Source organism: Biomphalaria glabrata, chromosome 12 (genome assembly GCF_947242115.1).
Source record: "Biomphalaria glabrata chromosome 12, xgBioGlab47.1, whole genome shotgun sequence".
NCBI lineage: Eukaryota > Metazoa > Mollusca > Gastropoda > Planorbidae > Biomphalaria > Biomphalaria glabrata.
In genome coordinates this window covers 29,718,846-29,734,106 of record NC_074722.1, presented here as the reverse complement: position 1 = coordinate 29,734,106, position 15,261 = coordinate 29,718,846, and the positions used below count along the sequence as shown (strand labels likewise).

At 38.6% G+C, this 15,261-nt stretch overlaps 1 protein-coding gene across 3 annotated transcripts in view; it reads left to right on the top strand.

Annotated features, from left to right (window-relative positions):
• Positions 1-15,261, top strand: part of LOC106051527 (uncharacterized) — a 73,423-nt gene that overhangs the window by 49,166 nt on the left and 8,996 nt on the right. For all 3 annotated transcript variants that reach the window (XM_056006584.1, XM_056006583.1, XM_056006585.1), the window contains 8 exons: positions 2,666-2,764; positions 4,821-5,503; positions 9,104-9,147; positions 10,767-10,818; positions 11,738-11,781; positions 12,967-13,021; positions 13,572-13,621; positions 14,353-14,398. In XM_056006584.1, the coding sequence (XP_055862559.1) occupies positions 2,666-2,764; positions 4,821-5,503; positions 9,104-9,147; positions 10,767-10,818; positions 11,738-11,781; positions 12,967-13,021; positions 13,572-13,621; positions 14,353-14,398 (1,073 nt within the window). The remainder of the gene's footprint in view (positions 1-2,665; positions 2,765-4,820; positions 5,504-9,103; positions 9,148-10,766; positions 10,819-11,737; positions 11,782-12,966; positions 13,022-13,571; positions 13,622-14,352; positions 14,399-15,261) is intronic.

The following is a 15,261-nucleotide window of genomic DNA, read 5'->3' as shown; positions in this document are numbered from 1 at the left end:
CAGATAACAGTAAACTCAGGTGTACCACAAGGAACAGTATTGGGTCCACTACTATTTTTAATTTACATAAATGATTTACCAAATTGCATTACTTCAGGAACAAAAGTCAGATTATTTGCAGACGATTGCATAATATATAGAACAATAAAAACAAGACAGCAGGGTTTCTGTCCAGGGCTTTTGCAAGAGAGGATTTGAGCCTCTCAAGCCCTCCCTCAAATGGAGTACTGTCAAGTATAGTCAAGAGGAACGACTTCTTGATCTTGGTCTGCGATCATCATCATCATCAAACTCGTCGTAATGCTCCGTACATCACCACACCGTTGAACCTCACTGAACTGTAGTCGACCGGGCTGTATTGAACCGTGTTCTGAACCGTCTTGACTGCGACACTGTCCCTAATGGCCTTCTAGAACCGGACAGAACGTCGCTCGACCATTCTGGGTGGTCAGATGACTACATCCCTCGTGACGCTCCTGAGCTCTGTTCACGACGCCGATCCCTCCCGAACCGTCATGTTGACTCTCGGCTGACCGTCGTAACTCGTCACGGTTGACCGTTCATCTAGCGCTGGCCTGGGGCGATTTGCGTCGGCTGACTACACACATACCACCACTACCATCTGTGCCTTCACCAGGTTTATAACAAGATATATATTTATATATATGAATACCTCCCAGCTAGAAAACTAGTGGATGGTTGGAGATGCAGAAGACGTATCCAGATGCAGTCTTTTATGCATCATGCCACTAGACTATCTGATGAAGCTGGCCTCTCCACCAACCGACAAAACATTCAACGCTTTCACCCCCTTCCCCCTTGGTGTCGCCCAACAACCCCAGACATACGCTTGAAATTAGTAGACCCTAATGCCACTAAGCAAAGCCGTTCATCTAACGACCTTCAAATCCTAGCTCTGGAGACCATTAATACCTTCAAGCCCAGTGCTATTTTAGCATACACTGATGGATCGGCATCAATAGATTCTGGAAGAGCAGGCTATGGAGCCTACATCGACTTTCTTGGCTTTCACACAGTCAAAATCTTTGGACCATGTGGTAGTGTTTGCAGTTTTGATGCGGAGACCATGGCAGTCTGTGAAGCCTTAAAAGTCATTGACTCTCAACTCGGCGAGGGACATTTGAGGGCAACACAGATTGTTGTGGTCACTGACTCAAAATCTGTACTACATGCTTTGCAAAGCCCCGGACCATGGCCCCCCAATATCAACACTGTCATCATGGCTTCACATAACATCAAACAACGCTATTGCACCCCTGTAATAATGCAGTGGGTACCGAGTCACATGTGACTGGCAACACAATCGCAGACTCTTTGGCTCACCAGGCAAATTCCACCCACTGATCAGGCTGTAAGCTTTCATCAAGCCCTGGCTGCAATACAAAAAAACAGAAATGGAAAAGTGGTTTGAGTGCTGGGACAAGTCCCAAAAAGCCCGTGAAGTCTGGGAGCGCATGAGGCGCCCTGACCGCACTTCCCCGTGGTGGAGGCTGTCCAGGCCTGAGCAAGCTATTATAGCACAGTGCAGGACAGGCCACTGTCCTGTTGGCTCATATTTCTCGCGGCTATGGCCAAATTTCGATTCGCGGTGCCCTCGCTTCGGGGAAGAAGAGGAAACCGTGCCTCATATTCTGTTTGACTGCCCCAGACTTGCTGATCTCCGTCTCGACAGGTCTTGGAAACAACAAATTCTCGACCTGTATGGCGACATTCATGCATTACGCAAGACAGCAGGGTTTCTGTCTAGGGCTTTAGCAAGAGAGGATTTGAGCCTCTCAAGCCCTCACTCTAATGGAGTTTGATGATGATGATGATGATATATATACAGGCCACTGAAACCTATGAGACTGCAGTGGGCCCTGCACCTTCTTAAACCCCGCGCTAATTCTAGGTGTAAATTATTAAATTAAACCATTTTAACTTATACAGGGTGCTCTCAGCCTCATGATTTTCAGTAGTTCTTGGGAATCTCTTGAAATTGCAAAATATACGAAAAAGCACTGAAATTATTAAAATTTCATGAAAACTCATAAAATCTCCTGAAATATAGAATAGTCATTTTAGGGTCTCATTCAATATGTAAAACGCCAATCATATGCGCGATAAAAAAAACAGCACTATAGCCTACAATGCCCGTAACATTGGCATCTGTTGAAAGAAGCTTCTCATCTCAAAATAATCAAGAATAATTTGAGGTTAAAAATTCACGAAGGTAGATTGAAGAATTAGGCAATTCTTGCTATTGAGCGTGATCTATGTAGGAAACAAAATTTTGATGATACTGTAGGACTTCGCTACACGCAAGGCTCCGTGTCGCATAGAGCGCCGCAATTGTTAAGGCTTAAGGCGGCCCTGCATATCTCTCTGTCTGTCTGCCTGTCTGTATACATATATATATATATATATATATATATATATATATATATATATATATATATATATATATATATATATATATATATATATATGCATATACATTTGAGACAGAAAATACTACTAATAATATTAATAATAATAAGGCTTGTCTTCGAGTCCGAAGATTAATTAGGATACTGTGATATTTTCATTTTAATCCTTTAAAATACTTCTTTATTTGGAGAAAGCTTATAAGCTTATAAGTTTGTCGTTCGCTCACTTTTTTCAGAGTGAACGCTTCAAGGAACACGGAATAACTATGCCAAACGAATTTCTGAAGCCTCCAGTCCAGTATTCACCAAGTATAATAATTGAAGATACAGATGATGTAAGTGTCTTTATATATATATAGTTCGTCCATCGTGGTTCGATGATCACCACTTTTGTCATCCAGGGGGATGAGGGCTTTGCACTAGGGTTTTATGCCTCTTCATGTGGCTGGTGAGACCTATGTGAACCCGGAATGTTCGGCTGCACACTGGGCAGGTTATTCCAGCAGGAACTAGTGTCATTGGCCTTGCTTTTCTTCTCCGGCGCTTTTCTTCTGCTAGCGCTGTTCTCTTTTCCTCAGCAAATTTGAGCGCCAGTTTTCACAGCGCGACGCCATGATGCTCTATCATGTGCTTCTGTCTCCCAGGTGGCTGAGCTTATGCTGAAGGCTTTCAGAGAAGCTTTGAGGGTGTCCCTGAAGCGTTTTCTTTCCTTAATTGGCCATACATACAGGAGTCGTTTAGGGATGATACTCAGATACTAGAATAATAAGCTGCCACCAATAAGACAATGACTTAATCAGAAAACAAATGGAAACTACTACTACAGACGATCATATCAGTTTTTTTAAAATTTATAGTTATCGGATACAGTAATTATTTAAAAAAATGCTATTTCAGACAGCTTATTGCAGATTTTCACACAAAGGATTAACAACAGTAATATTTCCTCTGCTTATCTTTGCATTTTGAATTTGCTTTCAAGATTCCATTCACGTCTTCTGAGCAACAATAGAGTAAGGAAAGACGGAGTACGAAGGGAAAGAAAAAGTGATCGATAAATGTCAAACTTCTCCTTTCAGACCTAGCGATCTATAAGACAGATGGCGTTAAGTCAAAAGTTAACGAGCAGGGTGTCATGTGGCCAGCACAACGACCAACCGCCTTTACTTTCCCCAACTACAGTCAGGTACCCAATAAAGTTGGCTGGACTTAGGGGCGCCCTAAGAATCCCGAAATTCAAAATCCCAGTCTTCACCGGGACGCGAACCCAGGACCCCACGTTAGAAAACGACAATAGGGTGCTTTTTTTTCAGTAAATGAAGAAAATAACAGACGCCACATTGAAAAAAAAAATATTGAAATTTGATTTGCGGAAAAAAAAAACGAATTAAAAAAAAACGAAAAAGAAGTAAATGCGTTTGAAAATAAATAGTTCATTGAGACTTCTGTATGCTGTACACCGGAGGCACCACAAATAAAGAAGAAAAACTTGCTTCATGTCTCCATTAACGACCATACCCTATACAAGAAGATATTTATAGAGGTACAGGAGGATTTGTTTTAAGCTACTTGACTCAAGAAGGGGAGTTGGCTGAGTGGTAAAGCGCTTGGTTTTCGAACCGAGGGGGTCCAGGGTTCAAATCCCTAATAGGTATCTGACATTAGTGTGGGTCTTTCCGAATCAAGTCAAATCAAGTCTATGTCAGATAAAAAAAACAAAAAACAAAATGGTGGTTCCAGAGAGCGACAAAGAGAGAGAGAAAGAGGGACAGAGAGAGGGAGGGAGGGAGGGAGGGAGGGAGGAGGGAGAGGTAAAGCGAGCCGTGAAATTTCATTGTAAAAGATACACTAGTTTACGGGCTGCAAGTGTATTTGGGGGGTGGGGGGAGTTTGTTAAAATGAGTCTGGTTTATCAAAATAATTATGTAAACGAATTGTGTGCTGCTGCCATAAAAAAAAATTATTAATATAAAGCCTGGTAATGAATCAACGGTCGAGCCGGTGTATTAATATAAAGTCTGGTAATGAATCAACGGTCGAGCCGGTGTATTGATATAAAGCCTGGTAAAGAATCAACGGTCTATGTATCTATCTATGTATCTATGTATCTATGTATCTAATTTATCTATCTATCTATCTATCTATCTATCTATCTATCTATCTATCTATCTATCTAATCTATCTATCTATCTATCTATCTATCTATCTATCTATCTATCTATCTATCTATCTATCTATCTAATCTATCTATCTATCTATCTATCTATCTATCTATCTATCTATCTATCTATCTATCTATCTATCTATCTATCTATCTATCTGTCTATCTATCTATCTATCTATCCAATCTGACTTTATTATTATTATTATTATTATTAAAACTATTCACAGAGAACTAACCTGTTTGAAATAGACGATCTCATCAAAATAAATCAGAAATCATCAGAAAAGATTGAGATCGATCACCTAAAGACTGAATGTATGGCATCGCGGAAACAAAGTGCAGGTCCTCAGACCCCTAGAAGCAAATCCTCCATCGGGGAAAGCATCATCTTGAAAAAAATTAAGTCTGTGTCGTCGGCCTTCAGCGAGGAAGTGTTGCTGCCAGTCACCAAGAGCTCTGAAGACTCGCGGACGACCAAAAAATTTGAACCTTACAATCAAAACGTCAGGGAGGAGCGGAGTAACTCACGGAGTAACTCACGGAGAAACTCACGGAGAGAGTCGCGGAGCCACAAGCCGAAGAAGAATCGTCGGGAACAGAAGCTGGCGAGGAAAAAGAGTAGTGAGGAGGAAGACCTGTCCGACGAGAAGAGCCCCCAGAAGGAGTCCGAGCAGGACTTAGAAGACACACAAAAAGACGCAGAAGACGAAAAGATGGCAAAGGGCGGACATTCCAAGAAAAAGCATCGCGCCAAACGTCGACACTCGTTGAAGAAAAGCAATCCCCTAGAGAACAGTGCTTCCAGATCTAAATCAAAAGTCAAACAGGAAGTGCAGAAGTCAGGCTCGCCTCTGGAACAGAGTCATTCGCCGGTGACACTTAAAAAGGAACCGCGCAAAATCAAAAAAAGGTATCGGAACAATTAGTGTAAAAATGCATATTATGTATCTGTCAGACATACACTCAAACAAATTATAATGATAATGGCATTGTCTTTGATTCCATAGGATGAGTGCACACGAGAGAGGCTCGAGAATGGCGTAGCTAGAAATTGGCCATCATTTTGATGTGGGGGGGGGGGGCTTTACCGCTTTGGTGGCCCCTGCATTTTGCGTAATTTGGGCCCCCTCAAGTTGAGGCCCGGAAGGATTTTCAAATTCTCCCCCTCTCTCCCCCCACGCTAGCTACGCCACTGGCACACGACCACACAAGCCCAGTTTTGACCAACATATTTTGTCACATCTAACAGAGACAAAGTATTTGTCCAAAGAGGGTCTACTTAAGTTTTTTTTGTCGTTTGCAAGGGACATTCTTTGAGTCTCCAACGTGTGTTCCGCGAACTTCTTTCAGCACATCAGTCTAAAAATAAATTGTTACTAATTTGACTTTCACGAATGGGGCTCGAATTTGTTCTTTACTGTTACTGATGGGTGTTGTTGACGAGCTGTCTTGATAGCTTGTTTAATTCTTTCTGGATAAATAAGTATTTAACACACAATAAGTAGCTTAAACACACACACACAAAGAGAAAGATAGATAGTGAGAGAGAGAGAGAGAGAGAGAGAGAGAGAGAGAGAGAGAGAGAGAGAATAATGTAGGAGCAAATAAGAGGTCTTGAACGCAAGTACAATAATAGTTTGATGATTTAATACAATGGAGTAGATAAATGTCCAATGTCGCTACATTACGCTAAGTCCCCTTTCTGTCGCTTAACTAATTCCGCGTAATGTTTTTAACAACCGTCTTGCCACTAAAGATATTCCCGATAACTATTAACTTCTAGACTCCAGTTTCTGCAAATGTGACACTGCGAATAGTTTTTACCTGCTGACATCTATCAGCGCTTCTCATAATATCTTTTTTTTTAAGCCTAATACTGAGACTAAGACTGCGACTGCTTTATTGATCCTTATGGAAATTTGTTGTGATTACACGTACTTTTTTCTCATATAAAGACAACACAACAGAAACATACACATAAATACAACAGACACAACATAAAGAGTTCATTCAGCGACTACACACAGGCATCTTGATCCTTTTCATGTTTCCTGATCAACGAGTGGCGTTGATACAGTCTGACCGAGTGAGGAACGAACGTGTTTTTGTTCCGCTCCGTTCTTGTTTTGATTGACAGCAGTCACCCACTTCGCGACGACCTGACGTAGTTCTGATGGAGCGGGTGGCCGTTGTCTTCCAAGATTGTTTCGATTTTTCTTAGACACTTTTGTTCAAAAAGTTCCTTTAAATATGGTAATGTGAGTGTAATTTTTGAGGCCCTTTTTATGACAGTTTAGATGAAGCGTTGCCTTGCCAACTAGTTATTCCCTATGTTAGCAGATTTTGTATAGACGCGCCGTAAAAAGTATCTAGGATCTTCTTATTTAGTTTAAAGCTATCGAGTTTGTATAGATAAAAAGTCGCTGGGCTGTTTTCTTTGTCAGAGTTCCAAGTTGTCTTCCCACGAAAGCTTGTTATCAATGATAACGCCTAGATATTTATATGCCTTCACTTGTTCTATAGATGTAGTGTTTATTTGCAGTTCGTCTATCGTTTGTTTTTTCTTTCTGAAATCTATTATAAGTTCTTTAGTTTTTGTGACATTCAGTTTTAGAAAGCTGTCAGTGCACCAGTTTGTAAACTCTACTATCGAGCTTCGATACTGAGTTTCGTATTCTGAAAAAAGACCGACTATGGCAGTATCATCAGCGAATTTAATGAGTTTAACTGAGTCATAGATGCTACTTATGTCATTATTGTAAAGAGTGTACAATACTGGAGATGTCATGGGGGAAAAAAGGAGGATATTTTTCTTGTCAGTCTTATCATCTAAGGTAGTATGCGGTCCTGCAGTATGCTGTTTGCATTCATGAAAAATCTGTTACCCATGCACCTTTGTGCATTACATAATTTTCACCGTAACACACAAACAACAAGGTTACAAAGACTGTGTGGAAACAAAAACTTAAAATCAGCCCCTATCCAGGCAGGTAAAAAGGCAGGCATCAGAATGAAATTCTATCAAAGACAAATGACAGTGAAAATGGAGAAAAGGGTTGACAGATCTTGTGTGGTGCCCCAGCGGTCCAGCAGACCAAAAGATAAGTGAAAGTGAATGTGAAGTTAGACGTGAACCTGACCTAACTGATGTCTTATAATGAATTTTAATTGATCTAATTGTTTTGTAAAGGGCCAATGTCTTATTCAAATCCTCAAGAAAAAAACATTTCCATAAAAAAAAAAAAAAATTCCCCTTGGTTGAGTATTCTATATTTCTATTGCAGCTCTGCAGTTCACGCGATAATATGAAAAACTACTTATTAATTGTTGTTTTAAATTATGCTAAATAGATTTTTTCTCTTTAAAGAATAGTTAACATATTTTTGTGTAAATGTAGTAGTTAGTAGGCCTATGACAGAACTTACAAAAATTAGCAATACAAATGTAAAAAAAAAAAAAAAATTTGACAAAAAAAAAAAAAAAAAAAGAAAAACTAAAACCGTTTGCATAAATGTGTTACAAATATGGTGACCAGTTGTTTCCTCTACTAAAGAGCCTCCCGTGTTGGTGACTATTAATAGTGAATAGTTGTAAAAGTGGTGTATTTTTATGAAAAATCTGCTTGCATAGGTAATTTTTAAAATTAGATGGTTCACTTTTGGAAAAGAAAAAAAGTAGCCGTTGCACAAGAACTTTGAATGATCTAAAATATCATGATGTCCAATTTTCAGTTCATTTTCTCTTCTAGTTTCTGAGATCTAAACGGGACGGACAGACGGACGAACGGACACACAAGCCACACAAAACTAATAGCTTCTTTTCGCCTTTAGGGGGCCGCTAAAAAAAGGACGACTGAATGTGTGAATTAAGACATTAGGAGGTTTTATGTATCCCATACCAGTATAATAGCCATATAGCCCTAAGGCGTTTAGGTTCATCCGTATTTTGCCACTGAACTTGGCGGTCGCCGTATGGCGGTTTGGATAAAAAGGTTTTCAGCTGTAAGGTCATGAAAGGTGAACCAATCACAAAGCAGTGACGTTAACGCGTCCACCTACAAAACAATTTACAACAAATGAAAAGTTGAATACAAAATTGGAATAACTAGATACGGCAACGGGAAAATCCCGCTCAATGTAAAAGCCACTACGACACGGAAACTTCAACCAGAGGCGGCCTGAAGGGGCGTAGCGAGTGTGGCAACCGCCCCAAGCCCATGATAAAGAGAATCTGTTGAGATCATCACTAACCGCTAGCCCATCTTACAAATATCTAGCCTGTGACTTGAACCTATCCAGCCTCGCGAAACTTCTCCCCCACAGCACACAATGAAGCCGTAGAGGCTCAGTTCCATAAAAACACCGACTAATTTTTAGGCTATGCTGTGTGTGTTAGGCCTTTCGGTAATTTATATGCCTCCTTACATGACCCCAAGCCGAAAAAAAAGTATATGACCTATATATTTTAAAATGGTTGTGAGATATAGTTCCAAGTCTTTTTTTCTTTCCAGCGATAAATCTGCAACACAGAAGTCTGCTACCAAGAAATCTAAAGGTATGCACGTTCAAATACTCAAATTATTTTAGCTTAATGAGTAGTAATTGTTATAATGGTATGCATGAAAACGAGTATGGTTTTTGTCTGGCATCCTGCAGTCACGAAGTGATTGTGGATCAACTAACATCAGTTCTCCATCTCGCCAAGCAGCTGATCTATGGAAAGGAACGACAAATGACGAGACAGTTAGGGATCAGCGGCATCGTAGGCTCTGCCAGGGTATAGAACTGTGCTGTAAGTTGCCACAGAGTCGCTGGCACCTGATTCTTCATCAGGGTTGACTCCCGAGGCCTTGTTTGGGTATAGCTGCAAGGCAGCAGAGGTTTGAATTTAGAGTAGTCAGTCTAAGCTAACGAGTCCCTCCTGCCTGAAGATTACTGGTTTATGCGCCAGTTACTCACCTTTTCCACTTTCCTGTTAGTGTTCCGCCGTATCCAATATCTGAGCCACACATGAAGGCCAGAGTTGGAATGGTTCCACTTGAAGTCAGGTGCTGACAGTATGGAAGAAGTACTTACTATTCAGAGAAGGTACGTGGTGACCAAGCGGTAAAGAACTTGGCTTCGGAACCGTAGGGTCTTGGGTTCTAATCTAGGTAAAGACTATGATTTCGAAGATTTGGATTTTAAGGACGCAGCTAAATATAAAGTAGAGTTACCCTTTCAGACCATGCGGTCTATAGGGGACTACAGGGCAGAGGATGTAGAGGTCATCTGTTTCCGTGACCCTCGGTTAACGAGGGTGTCATTTGGCCAGCATAACGACCAACCGCCTTTAAGTTTCCCCAACATATGTTAGGTACCCATTAGAACTGGGTGGACTCAGGCGCCATAAAAATCCCGAAATGAAAAATTCCAGTCTTCACCAGGATTCGAACTCTGGACCATACACTGAACCACTGCGCCTCCCAGCTGAATCTAGCCAACTGTAATGCTATTTGACATTAGTTGGGGAAAGTAAAGGCGGTTGGTCGTTGTGCTTGCCACATGGCACATTTGTTAACTGTCTGTCTTAGAAACAGATGACCTTTACAACATCTGCCTATAGATCGCCTGGTCTGAAAGGGGAACCTTTTTGTTTTTACTTACCATTCGACAACATAATGGCTGGGACGTGGGGTACTTACCCCCATTATTGAGGATGGCAAGGCGATCTTTTTTTTTGTGAGCTTAAAGAAAGAGAAAAGAAGCTAATAGCAGAAGGCCTTTAAAAGAAGCAGCTGGAGAACTCACACTTGAGGCCCAACAATAGCTTCCTTTGTGGAAGAACGACGCAGAAGTCAAAACGAAAACTTAAATAGACCTCTGCTTGGCCTGTGTATTGCGTGCTTTTGTTAGAGGTACACAGTGACGTGTTGCTATTCTGTTTTTTTTTAATTTGAGAATCACTTTATATATTTGATTCTGTGGATTTTTTAGAATTTTTAGACTACACTTATCCAACTACTTTCTAATATAATGGTAGATAGATAGATAGATAGAGCGAGAGAGAGCTATAGAGAGCTAGAGAGCTATAGAGCTATAGAGAGCTAGAGAGAGAGAGAGAGAGAGAAACCTTATTGAAAAGAGTGTTTTTTGTTTGTTCGTATTTTAAGGAAACATTCGCAAATATTTCAGAACAAGTCAGTAGTAGTGACACACGTGTAAAAGAGCGCCAATCTCCTCAACAGTATGTAACTTTCATCTTATTCTGAGTATCTCTTAATATATCAAGTTAATTTGTTTTACATTAATTTAAATCAATAATATTTGAAGACAGGGAAACAAAACTCAGTTCACTATTAAAATGACTGAGTCTCCTCTGAAAATCAAGTGACGCGAAAACCCGCATGTTAAATGTAATCGTTCATGTTAAAAATAGATTTAATCCTTATTAAGTCATTGGTTTTCTTGGCTCATTCAGGCAACCCGCTTAATGCTTACAAAGCTCTTTAATAGAAAGAGGTTTAATTGGACTTTGTCGTTTTGGAACATTAATTTTTAAAACATATTCTATATATAATTTTATTTTCATTAGTGAATTTTTCTGAATTAGTAGTCACTTATCGTCATCCTGTGTTATTTTGTAATAATACACAGTTATAAATGCAATATTTTGTAATCATACACATTTATAGATGCAATATTTTGTAATCATACTGCTATAATATTCTGTAATCATTCATAGTTATAGATACAATATTTTGTAATCATACACAGTTATAGATGCAATATTTTGTAAACATACACAGTCATAGATGTAATATTTTGTAATCATACAAAATTATACAAGCAATATTTTGTAATCATACACAGTTATAGATACAATATTATGTAATCATGCACAGTCATAGTTGCAACCTGTCCTCAAAAGTGACCATAACTCACCGAGCATTTTATAATCGTGAAAGTTGAGTTCAACAAAATCGATTAATAAAAATACTTCCACGCACACACATTTATTATTGCTAGTCTAGATCTACTAAAAGTTAATTACAGGATTGATTCTAAATAATTGATGTAATTTCACTCAATATAAGCATTGTTTTTGTATATTTTAAAATGTATTTTATTCTTGCTTATTCTGTTAACACTTTCTCTATCTGTAGAATCAGGTCACAGATGTTGTTATCAAAAAGTAAAGAAACCACAAGTAAGTAGACTTTGTGTATTGTGATGCCGCGTCCTGCATGTAAAACTGGCCGTCGACAATTCTGCTCTCATAGAGCGAAATAAAGCCACAGAGCCTCGTTTACATGGCACTCGAGGATTTGTTGATGTGTTAAGCCCCTTGAATTGCATCTCAGAAATTAATATGGCCCTCAGTCCGCAAATGGTTGGGCGCCTATCAAGCTATGCGTGTTGTCAATACAACTACACTAAAGCAGATGCGTTATCAATCAACATCATCAGCTTGAGAGATCAAGTCCTATCTTACGATGGCCCTGGACAGATATTCTCCTGTAGTGCACATTTCATTTATGTCGCCAAGAGCATGTGGTTTTCAAGAACTATTGAAACGGAATTCAGCAAACTGAAATGGTCAGGCTACACAGTTTCCTCTTCCTTCCCATAGTGATGGTACCTTGAGTCGAAGTTTGGCCTGAATCGTACAAGGAAATAATCAACGGAACAGCAGCTCTTTCTTATAGGGCCGGATTTAAGGGCAGGCAGAAAGGGGCTGTTGCCCCGGTAACTCCACATTAAAGTAAGTAAGGTAAAGTTCCCCTTTCACAGATTGCGGTCTTTAGAGCAGATGATGTAAAGGTCATCTGTTTCTGTGACCCACGGTTTACGAGGGTGTCATGTGGCCAGCACAACAACAGATCACTTTTTCTTTTCTCCAACTAATGTCAGATACCCATTAGAGCTGGGTAAACTCAGAGATTTTAAAAACATCCGAATTTCAACGGGTTAGAAAATTTTTCCATTTTTTTCCTCGGAAGCATTTTTTTTTTTCGCATTTTTACCGACAATACTTTACTTATTACGGTTGTGTCCCGTGTTCGTTTGTTGCCTGCTTGTAATATATAAATGCAGCTTCGGCCAAACTAAAAAATAAACTTAATAGTTTTTCTAAAATAAAGAAGGAAAATTAAAGTAAATCTAGCATAGTACTATGCATATACTGTAAGTATTCTAGGCCATTTAATTAATAAAATAATTTTTATCAAAGCTTTCGAAGAAGTGTAAAGATTTCCTCTAAAATCCTGCTCCGAGGCCTTCGCTCACTTAAATCTTACAATAAGTCATTTTTTTTTTAAAAAAAAGGAAAATAATGTGCTTTTATAAGAAAATATTGCGAAACACAATAAAAGGTTGTTTTTTTTTCTTTCAGTGCCAGAAATTAATGAAATATCGAACAACAGTCTTCACGGCCAAGTTTCCAACAAGCAAGTTGTACAACCTCATACTAACATGGCCTCAATTGGCGAAACTCAAACGCAATGAAATGCCCAGCTAATAATAGCATGCCAATATAGGGTCAAGCTAGTACTGAGGTTTTTTTTTGTTCCGTTTTGTTTCCTTGTTTCCAATTTTTTTTTTTTTTAATATTTTTAAAGTTTTTCTTGTTTCTGTTTTTTTTTTTCATGAAGGAAGGTATTTGTTAAAAGGGGAAATAACCTTTACATTATTGAGAGATATATTTGTAAGTGCAGATTCTTCATCTTAGATAATTTTTTTAAAAGATTTTTTTAAAATATTTTTTTTTCATATGACATCTATTTGTTGAACTCTCGTTTAAAAAAAAAGACAAATAAAATTAAACAAAATGCATCTCCATGGTTACAAGCCGGGGGAGGTGGGTAACACCTGCTGTAGAGCCCCATGGGAAGAATTGAGGAAGAAAGAAAGAAAAGAAATGTTGGCTAGTTTTATTGCTTTTAACTTATGGTGTATACTATTTGAATCGGAAATAAACCAACACTTTTTTATGTTTAGATCGATGTTACCCAACGCAAGGCTGTCTCGGAACAACTCAAACATAAGTGGTAAATAATATTTCTGCTGTTACTCTGTAAATGTTCATTTATAATCTATATGTGATGGATAGGAATAGAAAAAAAAAAGATAATGATCATAATTATATGTGTTTCAAATTCAATATGAATACAAAAACAATATACATAAAGCAGAAAGTAAGGCGTAAGTATTATATATGTATGTATGTATATATATATATATACGAGAATAAAAAAGGAGTGTTTTTCAACCTTCGGTGAAAAAAAAACACAAAAAACAGTCATGTTGAGGCCTTTCTCTTGCAAGCTTGGGGGTCTGGGGGAGCTCTGCAAGCTTACCCAGTGGGGTTTGGGGCGAAGCCCCGACGCCAAAAGCGTTTTCTTGCAATTTCACTGTAGAAACCTGACATCTACAGCTCATTATTCATCAGTGGTGTTCGCCCCGACGCCAAAAGCGTTTTCTTGCATTCTTCACTGCAGTAACGCATTCTCCTGACATCTACAGCTCATTATTCATCAGTTTTTCAATGTGGGCACAAAGTTTTTACTTTTCTTGTATTTTAAAGTTTATTATTAATTTATTAGTAGTTAAAAGTTAGACAATCCATCACTGAGTGTTTGTATATGTTGTAATTTAAAAAAAATGCATTATCAGATAGCATATGAGTATTTTCTTTGAGTAAATAGGGTACTAAAAGAAGCTCGGATTAAAATTTACCTCCAATTAATGATAATATTATATTTCTTTCTTTTTTAAATAGCTTCTATCTTTCTAAATGAACCGAATAAACAAAGCAAGAAAAATAGGTAATATTGTAGTCTTGTCAATATACTTAGCGGATGTAACTGTGAAAGAAAGAAAAAAAAATGGGACAAATTGGTAGCAAAGGATTTGCGGTTGGTCTAAATACTTTTGTCATCACATCAGACGTAGGCTTATTCATTGTTTTCTGACTTATCCAATGTTTTCTGACTTATCCAATGTTTTCTGACTTATCCAATGTTTTCTGACTTATTCAATGTTTTCTGACTTATTCAATGTTTTCTGACTTATCCAATGTTTTCTGACTTATCCAATGTTTTCTGACTTATCCAATGTTTTCTGACTTATTCAATGTTTTCTGACTTATCCAATGTTTTCTGACTTATCCAATGTTTTCTGACTTATCCAATGTTTTCTGACTTATCCAATGTTTTCTGACTTATCCAATGTTTTCTGACTTATTCAATGTTTTCTGACTTATTCAATGTTTTCTGACTTATCCAATGTTTTCTGACTTATCCAATGTTTTCTGACTTATTCAATGTTTTCTGACTTATTCAATGTTTTCTGACTTATCCAATGTTTTCTGACTTATCCAATGTTTTCTGACTTATCCAATGTTTTCTGGCCTATCTAAAACAGAACCCCCATTAGTAACGAACCGGGCTGAGAATTACTCCCACAGAGCACGGAAAAGGAAGTGGGCTGTGAGTTTTAAGGTCGTCTTGCCCCCCCCCCCATCCCCCCCCCCAAACAAGGACAGCCCTAATGCTGCACATGGACCAGTTATTAAAACCTGCCTGTATCTAAATCGACAAATTACTGAAATTCATACATCACACATTCCGTAGTAGTGACAGAGTTCGACTTGTAACTATAAAATCCTAGTGCCCTATTAGGTTTGAGA